The sequence below is a fragment of the Glycine soja genome, chromosome 14, assembly GCF_004193775.1.
Source record: "Glycine soja cultivar W05 chromosome 14, ASM419377v2, whole genome shotgun sequence".
NCBI classification, from domain to species: Eukaryota; Viridiplantae; Streptophyta; class Magnoliopsida; order Fabales; family Fabaceae; genus Glycine; species Glycine soja.
The window spans coordinates 9,572,504-9,585,324 of NC_041015.1; the positions used below are offsets into that span (position 1 = coordinate 9,572,504).

The 12,821-nt window shown below is 29.5% G+C and overlaps 1 protein-coding gene across 1 annotated transcript; it reads left to right on the forward strand.

Moving 5' to 3' along the window:
* The first annotated feature begins 5,470 nt into the window (after positions 1-5,470).
* On the forward strand, positions 5,471-7,861 carry LOC114383780 (glycine dehydrogenase (decarboxylating), mitochondrial-like). Its single transcript, XM_028343521.1, has 5 exons — positions 5,471-5,534; positions 6,209-6,342; positions 6,953-7,038; positions 7,198-7,265; positions 7,767-7,861. Exons 1-5 carry the CDS (start codon positions 5,471-5,473, stop codon positions 7,859-7,861), a joined length of 447 nt encoding a protein of 148 aa, XP_028199322.1.
* The last annotated feature ends 4,960 nt before the right edge of the window (positions 7,862-12,821 follow it).

Genomic DNA, 12,821 nt, shown 5'->3' on the forward strand with positions numbered 1-12,821 from the left:
TGTTCATCTCAGAAAGTTAGTTGTAATCAAGAGACTGGTTGTCTCTTGAATTGTGAGAATTGTAATCAAGAGACGGGTTGTCTCTTGGAGAATCTTTGAACATAAGGATGAGGGATCCCAAGGTGTATTCAAAGTCTTACAGAGATAGTGGAAAATCTCAAGTGAGTTGCTTGAGGACAAGACATAGGCATGGGAAGTGGCTGAACCAGTATAAATTGAGTTTGCATTTCTCTCTTCCCTTATCTCATTTATTTTATTACAATCAATTTTATCTTGCACGTTTAAAGAACATCGATTAAATTAATTGTTGCTTCTTCTTCTGCATTTTGAGCCTATCATTTAGAAGGGAGTTAAAGTTTGTTAATGAAAAAATTTTAAAACTTAATTGACTCCGCCTCTTAAGTTATTGAGGCCACACTTGTCCAACACTTTATACTAGATAAGTATGTCGATATATCAATAAATATATTTTTTAACATATACTATCACATAATTTTATTTTTTTTTACTGCATTTACTAATATATTGCATTGAAATTGATAAGCATATACATGAAAATTTATATCTAAATTTTCATATTTTATACCCTTGCATAAACTAGTTAATGTAATAATATTTACACAAATATTATAAAAAGTATAACTAAAGTTATAAAAAAATTAAAAATAAAATTTATTTAATTTTTAAAATATTTTTTAGGTTATACAGATTGTCAATCCATAAAAAATTTACGGATTGTCAATCCGTATGTTTATTATGACACAAATCAAAGTTGAAGTTGTAGACGAAAAAAACTTACATCCTCTAGCGTTGCACCACAACACCCACCACAATGACAATCATGAACTGCAAACGACCACCGCAACAGTTCACCTCAACCAAACCAACCACAAGATGAAAGGAGAGCTCAATCGAAAGGATACGAGATTGAATGGTGCATGAAGAAAAAAAAACAACAAACATAGAAGAAGTTAACAAGGATAACTTTGAAATTTTCAAAAAATTGTTGGGTGCAGAAGAATTATGTATGGTGTAGGAAGAAAATCCCCTCAAAAGATCTATTTATGAACAAATGGAATGTTGTTCCTAATACCTTTTGGGACGGCCCATATTAGTCTATTTTATTTTTTTGTCTAACTAATGTATATAAATTCAAAAGAAAAAAAATGCCATGTCAAAATAAGTCGGGACATGCTAGGTGCACCCAGCAACATTGCTGGTGCACCCAGCAACATTGCTGGTGCACCCAGCAATTAGGTGAATGGGCAAAATTGCCCTTGTATTAAAAAAATAATTCCTTCTTTCGGAAGAAGGTTCTTCCGGTAGAACAATTTATTCTATCAGAAGAACCTTCTTCCGGAGAAGCTACCGGAAGAAGGTTCTTTTGGTAGAACAAATTGTTCATCCGGAAGAACCTTCTTCCGGAAAGTTTTCGAAAGAAGGTTCTTCCGGTAGAACAAATTGTTCATCCGGAAGAACCTTCTTCCAGAAGAATAAATTGTTCTACCGGAAGAACCTTCTTCTGGAAACTTTCCGGAAGAACCTTCTTCCGAAAGAACAACAATTTGTTCTTCCGGAAGAACCTTCTTCCGGAAGCTTTCCGGAAGAAGGTTCTTCCGGAAAGCTTCCGGAAAAAGGTTCTTCCGGTAGAACACAAATTGTTCTTCCGGAAGAAGGTTCTTCCGAAAAGTTTCCGGAAGAACCTTCTTCTAGAAGATTTCCGGAAGAACCTTCTTCCGGAAGAAGAAATTATTTTTTTTAACGCAAGGACAATTTTGCCCATTCACCTAATTGCTGGGTGCACTAGCAATGTTGCTGGGTGCACCTAGCATGTCCCAATAAGTCTGGTTGAATTTGAACTTATATTTATTTTGAGTCCAACCTGGTCACGCATGCCTATTGGGTCGGTTCAACTAGGTTTGTTTCTATTGGACCAACATTTCTACAATCAAGCTCGGCTCAACTAGCCCAATTCATTTTTCTAGCTCTCCACCACAATGACCATATAATGGTCACCCACAAAAGTTGTCACTCCTCTCACCATTAATCATAGTCCAATGCACTTTCCAATTGCACACTCCTCTTACCATATATTAATCATAGTCCAATGCTGCCATATGTGTGGGATTCCACATACTTCAATAACACCACACTAAATATTGTGTTTTTAGTTTTGAAAGGATATCTTAAAAGGCAAAATCTCACATTGCCTAATAGTTTTGAATGAAGTGTTTAAATATCAACTTGCTGTATGGACTTTCAAAGTGGATAGTAAGGGGTGAAAGTCTCATGCACATGAACTTGTACCTCATGGGCTTGCACATGCGATAGTGGGTCATGTAATTTTCTTACGTTTTATTCAGTTAAATTCCTCTTGAGTATTATTTTGAATTCAAAAGGCTTAATAACTGCTTTTTACGCATAGAAATCTAGCCATTGCTATTTCCGTGGCCTTAACACGTATGAGAAGTTCCTGTTACATCCTGGAAAATTTGCGTAGGATGTCACGGATAAGTCATTTAAGACAATGCTCATACACGCCTTAGGAGGATGTTACGCCCTTTCCAACACAAAATCCCAACCAACCATAGCACTGCTTCCATATTCTATTCGCCAGGCAGCAAGAGAAAAGAAAATGCTCCGCAAATTCCTCAGCCTCATCACACAAGGGACAGTTGAAATTGTTTTCTAGCTTGCAGCTTTATGCATGTTTCTTTTTCTAGGGTTTAACTTAGTTGGGAGTCTATCCCTTTATTAGCCTCCATGCAAAGTATAAAACTGAAGGTGGAGCTTTCACACCTTCGAAGTATATATACAAAAAATTATACACAAGTTTCACATCTTAGGTCACCTTCAAATCTATTTCTTCTTTTAAAAATTAACTAATTTATAAGTATTTTACAAGATTAAATGGGTATTTTTAAAATTTATTAACAAATAATTAATTTAAATATTATGTAATATGGTCAATTTAAAGTGTAGTGAGGTTAATCCATCTATATTTGCAATTAGTATAATAAGAGGATATAATTGAGTTGGTTAAGCAGAATGAATCAGTTATTATGAACTCTTTTGTACTTATTTTTTTATTATTATGAATAAAAAATATATATATTTGCAATTAAAAATTCAACTTTAACCGCTTTTAAAAAAAAAAGTAAATTACACTCGTGATCCGCTTATCACGAGAGATACAAATATTACACTGTTATTTCTTCTTATTTAATTTTAAAATTTATACTCCTTTCCTTTGACAGATATAAATATATAACACTTTACTCTCTTTTTTAATTTTCATTAAAGTTCTGTTAACTTCTGTTGAAAAAATTATTGCTAAAACATATTTTACACTTTCACCCCTCAAATAAGTAAATATTATACTGGTTTTCCTTCTTGTAATGAAAGACACACAATTGATGTTATTAATATAGTATTTTTTATAAATATTTAAAAAATTAGTATTTTCCTTCATACTATTAATTATTAGTTATTTTTTAAATATAATACATATACGTATAATAATATTGCTAAATATTATAATTAATTACATCTTTTTAAATGAATATATTTATATTAAAAACCTATTATTAAATAAAAATTAACTATTACAAGATTTAATATAATATATATAAATTGACATATATTTATATATTATAATTTTTATTTTTAATTATTGTTTTAATAAATCATTTTAATTAATTTTAAATTTAATTATATATTTTTTATTAAAATTTTAAAAACAATAATTTAACACGTTATATGGTTTTTGTTGTTTTTAATTTAATCTAGGATGGCATATATATATAGTTTTGGTGTTTTTGTTAAAAGTTCTAATATGACGAGGCCCAAAATAGAAGGCGAAGACCCAAACAAAGGAGTGGTACAGTCCAGCAGTACAATCCACTCAACAGAACAGATAGTCAGATGCAGAAACCAAACAAAACCTAGTTTGCCCGTAAGTTTGTTCATTTTGAATTCAACTTAAACATACCAAACAGTTGAAGAGAATGACAAGGAAACACAGCCAGCGCTGATATTTAAATTGAATTTAGGTGTTGTGTTTTATAAACTTACTTGATATATAGATGTTTAATCCTTTCTCTAATTGTTGAGGGATTTGCACTTGTACTATTCATTGCATACATTGTGTGCATCACTTCTTCAACTATCTATATATTCAAGTTTTGAGAGAATCAGAGAAATCTTTCTATTATTGATTGGTGTAAGCTACTGTTGTGTACAATCCATATCTATGTATATGGACAAAAAAAAAATCTATATCTGTGTATGACTAATGCTTATCAGTACGAAACAGTTTTCGTAAAATATGTACGAACCCGTATTTGTGCCAATTACTTATCTTTTATTTTAATTATTATTTATTTTTGGCACTATCAGAACATAAGCTTTTAAGATTGACTGGTTTCAGCTTTCAACATCAGATTTTAACCGATATTGAAACCTCCAACTTTAATATTGTCAATGTTAACATTGGTTTTTAACTAATAAAAAACAATATTTCCCTTGTACAACTAATTCGTGCGATTCGTGCATGCATAACTTTCGCACGAAATAGCATTGACTAATCCTAGTGACAAGACAGTTATAACTGCCCTACAACTGAAACTAGACAGAAGTGGTATTCTCTTACACTATCAAACTTCCGCCATGTTGCAGCATTCAAAATATTGATTACAATGATCAGCTGTTGGTGATACTAAATTCGTTGTCTAGATTTTGAAGAGAAATCACCACCCACCTGAGATCATTGGCTCTTGTAGTTAACATATTTTTTCAAGGTAACTACTTTTGATTAATTGAATAAATTAGGTACCTGTCATTTGAAACCCAGCAGGTTCCCTGACATTAGTTGTCTAGATCTGGAGCAATTTGCTGCCACTGCTGCAGAATTTTGGCTAGGTACATTGGAAAAACCATTCTGAGACTTGCTGTTTAATGATTGTAAGGTGTTTGCATGTGTTTTGTTTATGAATTTTTTAGAAGAGATGCAATGATTTCCTACATTACCATCTCTGGTAAATGTTCTTAAATTCCTGTGATGATTCTTACTTCTTTTGGTCATTGGAAATTGTGGTGACCACTACCGCAATGTTTGCATTATATACCTGTCTCAGCACATGGTACAAATCCTGCTGGTGCTGCTATGTGTGGAATGAAAATTGTCTCTGTTGGAACTTGGAACTGATGCCAAGGGAAACATTGATATAGAAAAGTTGAGGAAGCCTGTTAAAACACATAAGGACAACTTATCTGCACTTATGCTTCAACTTGCTTCCTATAGAATCTTAAACATATTATAGACTTCATACCAGTTAATTGAGAGTGTTGGGAAACCTAGGCATTTTTTATATTAGTTTGGTTTTGATTTAAATTACAGGTAACATATCCTTCAAATCAGTGTGTTTATGAGGAAGGTATATTGATGAGATTTGCAAGATTATTCATGATAATGGAGGCCAAGTACCAACAAGTTGTTGGTCAGAGTGATACTGGACTCAATCCCCTTAAGAAAGGTCTTAAGTTCGAGTATTGTGGATTGAGAAAACGTGGTTGAGAGGCGAGAACCCCACTAAAGGTGGTCAGTCAGGTTCTCCGACAAAGATTAGTCATCGGCAGAACCACTAGATACTTCGTACCAATAACATGGTTAAAAAAAAAAAAAAAAGATAATGGAGGCCAAGTATATATGGATGGTGCCAACTTGAATGCTCAGGTTTTCTGTTCTATATATATATATATATATATATATATATATATATATATATATATATATATATTTTCTTATTTATGGGAATCTAAAACAAGTACTAAGGGAAACTGAGCTAGGTATTTGTTGTTCTATATATATCTTTACATTCATGCAGTTAGTGTTGGGCCAAGTGTCTGTCAGGAATTGTTCTTGGGGTAGATTGTTCAGGATGATATTGTATTACCGAAGACATATAGTTCATGGAACTAATTTCTCTTTAGTTTTGAATCTTCTCCAAATTGTGAATTGATCCAAAATTTCAGTCATGTCTTACAAAACTCTTGACAACTGTTTGTTTTGTTGCCACATTCTTCGTATCATGTTGGTCCAAAATTAACAATTTGTGCCTAATTTTCAAAAGATTTATGTTCAAATGTTCAATTATCAAATTATAGTTGAATCATTGGTTCATGTTTACAGGTGGGACTCACTAGCCAGGTTGGATCGGGGCAGATGTTTGCCATCTCAATCTCCAAAAGACATTTTGCATCCCTCATGGAGGAAGTGGCCCTGACATGGGTCCTATTGGTGCAAAAAAGCACATGGCACCATTTTTACCTTCACACTCTGTGGTAAGTGCTTTTTTATTGCCTATTATGGATGACATTATGTATAATATGCATACATGTTTTCAATTATATCCATTAAAAAGTGCATTGCTTTAGCAAGAACTGAAATTCTTGTGAAGATAAAACATTTGTGTGACTTTGTTCTTGCTGTTTAATAACACCTTTGTCTTTGTATTTGTTTTATCTGTTACTATAATAAAGATAAATTCCTGCCCTTGACAAACCTCAACCACTTGGTACCATCTCTGCTGCACCCTGGGGCTCAGCACTCATATTGCCAATCTCTTACACTTTCATAGCCATTATGGATTCTAAAGGATTCACTGATGCATCAAAGATAGCCATTTTGAATGCAAACTTTTTTCTTTGAACCTTTTTTTTTCTGGTTTCATATTACTGTTCCTTTGTACATGATCCTTGGTTTTACTTTGACTCCTTCATAATTATTACCCGGTTCTTTTACGTGGAGTCAATGGAACAGTTGCTCATGAATTCATTATTGATTAAGAGGCTTTAAGGTAAGTCCATTCCATGATTGCAGTTGATTTTCAATTGATTAGAATTATTCATGCTCTGAATACTTGTAAGCTGTTCCCATTAAACATCATTGCAGGCTGGGTTAGACAGGTTCTGGGATGCTCTTATTTCCATCAGAGCAGATATTCCTGAGATTGAAAAAGGAAAGGCTGACATTAACAAGTAACAACAATGTACTGTAAAAGATTTTTTGTTCTTCATTCATATAATGTTACTAAGAATAGCATACACCATTGGCTGCATACTTCATTCACAATTTGAACCTAGTTCCTGCACTTTCTATTGATTATCATTATGCTCATGGCTGATGCATGGACAAAGCCTTACTCTAGGGAATATGCAGCCTTCCCAGCTTCATGTCTGTGTTTCAAAGTTCTGGCCTAGCACAGGTAATCATGTAGTTGTTTCATAACTATATGTTACTTATGGAGAAATTATTGTATGGTCTAAAATCATGTAATTTCAGTCGATCTCCACATGACATGTAGCAATAATTTAAAAAATGTAGTTATGCGTTACTTAGAGATTGGCTCGAACCACTTGATCCTAATCCATATAATAATTTCTTGTATTTTATGACATCCTTCTCAAGTTCTCATAATTAACCCTCATTTTATTTAGTGTACAAGAAATGCTAATATCATACTCTTTAATTCTCTAACACATTTTTTATTGGTTGAAAAGCATGGATCCCACTAATTTGGGGATAGAACTTACTAAATGAGGAATGAGACACACATATTTAATTAGTGGGATCCAATTTCACCCAATAAAGTGTGTTAGTGTGTTACTAACATTTCTCATAGTCTGTGGACTATGTTGAATGTAGTACCAGCATAATTTTAATTGAGTAATAGATGCATAGACTAAAAATGTAACATGTGTATCAGGACCTGTTGATAATGTGTACGGTGACAGTAACCTCATTTGCGCCCTTGTCCCAGAATCGCAGGCTGTTGAAGAACAAGCTGCTGTCACAGCATAGTCTGTTCAAATGACAACTATTTTCATTTCCCGTTGTACACAAACTCTTCCTAGTCATACAGTTTTTGCACTTGTTGAATATTGTTTCATCATATGTGATAATGATGATAATACACTGCTCTTAAGTTTCATCCAATCACAAGAATCGAAGCTCCTCCCACAGGGAAAAGAAAGTAATTCGTATAGTTGCTGCTGCTATTGGATTTTAGGAATGTATTTTAGGCCTATATATCACAGAAATGTGAAAGATGAATTTCATTCATGTAAACGAATAGTAAAAAGAAGACCACAAAATGTGTCGTTCAGAAGAATAAATTGTACGATTTTTAGACTGGGAAAAAGGAGAAGAGGGAGACAAAAATGACATTGGAACAAATCATCAAAGGAGATTTGAGGCTTAATAATATTTCTAAAACTATGGTTTTTAACTGTACCAAATGACATGGTGGTGTGATCAATCCATATAACTCACCTCACCTAGGATGATAAAGTTTTGTTGTTGTAAACCAATAGTAAAAAGAGAAGAAAAAAGTTCCTTTTAATAAAGAGTGCATTTGCCATAGCTCTGATAACAATGATTTTGTTAGGTTTGATAGGGACCTAATTAAAAAACAAATACAAGTTTAAAAAACAAATACAAGTTTAAGACTCAATTGAAACAAAAAAAAAAGTTCAGAAATTTATTTAAAAATTACAAATAAATTAGGGACCTAATTAAAAAAACTATGAATCTCTACATACTTGTATTTTGACTCCTGCGTGTTCTAAGCTGATTGAAAAACTTAAGAATACTAAGTTTAGAACCTCCAAATTGAGAATATTGGCGTGAAGGTCCGCAGAGGTTGATGATTTTTAAGTTAGATCCCTAAATTATTTATTGTTTTTAAATAGGTCCATAAACTTTTATTTTGAACTGCATCTCTAAATTTTTATTTATTTTTTAATTAAGTCCTTGTTAAACCTAAATAAAAAATAAATACAAGTTTAGGGACCTAATTAAAAACTTTATAACAGCTCAGGGACCCCGTAGTAATTAAACTTAATTTTAGTTAGATCCTTGTTTTTTTTAATTGAGTTATTCAACTTGTACTTCCTTCTGTCTTAACTATATACATAAAAAAAAAATGTCACGCTAATTAAGGTTAATCGCATTTAATTGCATAAATTCAATTAAAAAATATTCCTTCCGTTCTAATATAATTGTTGCGTAAGAGAAAAAAAATTGTTCCAAAATAATTATCATTTTAACTTTTGATATAATATTAATTACTTTTTTTTACTTATATCCCTTATAATATTAAAGGTGGACAATAAAATTTATAAATAAATTAATGATGATATACGGTTGATTTTATAAAATTACGACTATTTTTTATCTATTTATTAATATTTGTTAGTTTACTTAAAATAACATAAGATCACAATCATAATGGGATGCACGTCAATTAAATGAAGGATATTTTAGAGATAGTAGTATTAAACAAAGGTAAAGTTAATTGAAATTTTCTTATATTTGAAACCAAGAAAAATGTATTTTTTCTTATATTTAAAATTAAAGAGAGTATTTATTTTTAATTGGATCCTTTTGTCCAATTGTAATTAGGGAAAATTAAGGTGTGTTTGATTTGCATTTTTCATTTTTTGTTTTCATTTCCTAAAAATTGTTTTCATTTTCAAAAGATTAGAATTCTGAAAACATGTTTGGTTTGACTTCTTGTTTTCTACTTTCAAAAAATAAAAATACTGAAAATGCGTTTTGAAAAGGAAATGTATTTTTAGATTTACTTAAAATTACATTCCTTACCACTGTATTTTCATTTTACCCAAAATGAGGTTTCTGGTTTCAACTGAAAATACTGAAAACGAAATTTTATTGTTTTCAGTTTTTGGTTCATTTGGAAAAATATTTTCACTAAAAATGAAAATAGAAATTCAACCAAACACATTTTCATCACCATTTTTTATTTTCAGTGAAAATGAAAACAAAAAATAACCAAACCAAACACCCCTTAACTATCCAAGTGATTAATTATGTGAGTTTGCATCAAGGTTATTATAGGGTGAAGATGAAGAGACTTGTGAAATAATATGTACTTAGGTTTGGTGGAGGTGATTATATTGATTGAAGAACCTAGTTGAGAATAATGGGTTTAGAACTTGTAGAGGTAAGAATCCTAGCTTGAAGATGTAAAAATACTGATCTAGAGAGGTGAAAATAATGGGTTTAGAACTTAGGTCATTATGATTAATTTTTCGTAACCACAATTAACTAAATGAAAGAATCTACTGAAAAAATAAATACAAGTATTGAGCAAGAACCCAATTGAAAACTTAAATAGTTCAAGGATTAAAAATTATTAAATAATTTGTGGACCTACAAATTAATTTAATCTTTAATTTATGTATAATTTTTGTTCCTGTCAATTCAGTTATTTGCATTTAATTCTCAAAATTTTCTAATTATTTAAATCAAGTCCTCACTCATCTCAAAGAAAAATCAAGTCCTCACTCCAAATTTCCATCCAATAATTAAGGAGAATATAATGGAAGTATGACGTGATATCGATTTATATAAATTAATAAAGAAAAATATGTAAATAATTAAATAAAAAATGGCCTAGTTCATTTTTTTACAAATATTTTTATTCTTTTTGTTTTATTAATCTATATGAATTCATATATCACATCAAATTTTCATCATATTTGCATTAATTACTACACAAAAAATTGAGATAAAAGACTTAATTTTAATAATTAAAAAGTTAAGTTGACTAAATGTGGTACTAATTAATTTGAGATAACCAAAATTAAACAAACATTTAAATACAAGACTAAAAATATAATCATTTAACTTACTCTGAATTTAGAAGAAGAAAAACAAAAAAAAAAACTCAAATATTTTGAGAAGGGCAGTAACAAATCTAATTATTTAGGCTCTAGTGTCATTACTCCGTCTTAAATATAAGAAAAAATATCATTTTTTTTAATTTTAAATATAAGAAAATTTTAACTAATTTTACTTTATTTAATATTATTATTTTTGAAATATTTTTCATTTAATTGAAATTTTAGTTCCAATAATTCCTTTTTATTCCTTATATCAAGTTCCAATGATGAATAAGTTGAAAAAAAAATTAAAAGTCTTGCTTACTATTGATTAAGGAACTAAAAGAAAAAATATATATTTATCATATAAATTAAAAAAAATTACAAATAGCCTAATTTTTCACCTTCAATCAAAATATTTCTAGTTAAATTTTTTAACTAATTCGCTTATGATACTGATTAATATTTATCAAAATTTAAATTTTTAATTAAAATTAATATAATTAAATATGATTAACTATTTTTTTAGTTAGTATAAAATGGGTTATTTTTTATTATATTTGGGGCTGGAGGGAGGACATCTTTTTATGTTTACAACCTCCATTGATTGAAAGTGGATTTGCTCTTTTTTTTTTCTTTGGCAAGTCTCGATCCGTTACACATGTCTTGGGAAATCAAATTTTACCTTCCAAACTCAGTTTTGTGCTCTTAATTAATCACTATGCCTCATTGGGTGATAATCACAATTCACAAGCGAATCCCACCTCCCGAGGAGGCATGCTTTACAAAAGCATATCAAATCTAGCCAACGCCAATGATCATGTGTGGCTAAATGCTACTCCATTCGTAAACTACTTAGACTGCACATGTTGCTACACTTCCAACATATGAATACTCCTAAAATGAAATGCTATAGTACTACTTGAATTTACTCTGAATTTAAATATAAGAAGAAGAAAAAAATAATTCTGAATTTAAATATAAATAAATTGTAATTAATTTTATTTTATTCAATGAATCTATTTTTAAAACATTTTTCATTTAATAAGAGTTTTAATTTTAATAATTATTTTTTTATATATCAAAATTTAATGAATGAAAATTTTAAAAATAATTTATTTTTTAATTGGGATGATATAATTAAATATTATTAATTAATTTTTTTAGTTAGCGTGAAATAATTTTTTCTCTTATATTTAAATCCGGAAAAAGTATTATTTTAACTCACTTTTTATAATACATATTTTGCTATTGTTAAAAATTACAAATTCGTGTTGATTTATGTGAAACTTTCTCGTGATTTTATAATTTAAAATTTTTAATTAACAAAAACAAAGTGTTTCAAAAAGCGTGTTAGTATATATTGCTATACAGCACTCCTCAATATAAATAAAATAATGTATATGATTAGTAGATAATTATGATCTTTTTAAGTATATGATATAAAGCGTTTGATCCATAAGTTTGTGTATATGAATAACAAAAAAGAGAGTTATACATTCGCAACGGAAAAAGATTTTTAGTGTCATTCAATCATAATTTATTATATATAGTAAATTTATTAATTATTATAATAATTATTTAAAAGTTATATTAACATTGGTTTATAATTAAACAAGAATATAAAAATATTTTACATTATCTTTGTATGATCATTAAACTTAAAAAAAATCCTTTGATTATTTTAAGTATTTTTGTGATGTGTATGTATATGAAAAGATAAAAAAAGAATAAGTAAAAGATGAAGATAATCATATAAATCCAATATTAATTTTTAATCTTCAAGCAGTCTAAATAAATAAATAAGGGATTCTAATTTTTTGCAATTTCAAAAGAATGTAAGGGGACGTTTGTTAGAAAAAAAGTTTTTGGTTTTTCATAAATTATAGGTTGAAAAACTTAGTTTTCTCTGTCTGATATGCATTTAAAAAATCATTCCTGGGAAAGATGTTTTTCAAAATTATTTTTAATCAGTTTCTCACAAAAAAAATTATGAGAGAAGACAAAAATCTTACTTTCCCCAAGTTTATTTTTCCTTTTACTACAGTAAAAACATATATTATGTTATTTTTTATTAAATTATATAATGTAGTCAATAATTAGTAAAAATATGTGTAACTTTTTTATTCTTAGAA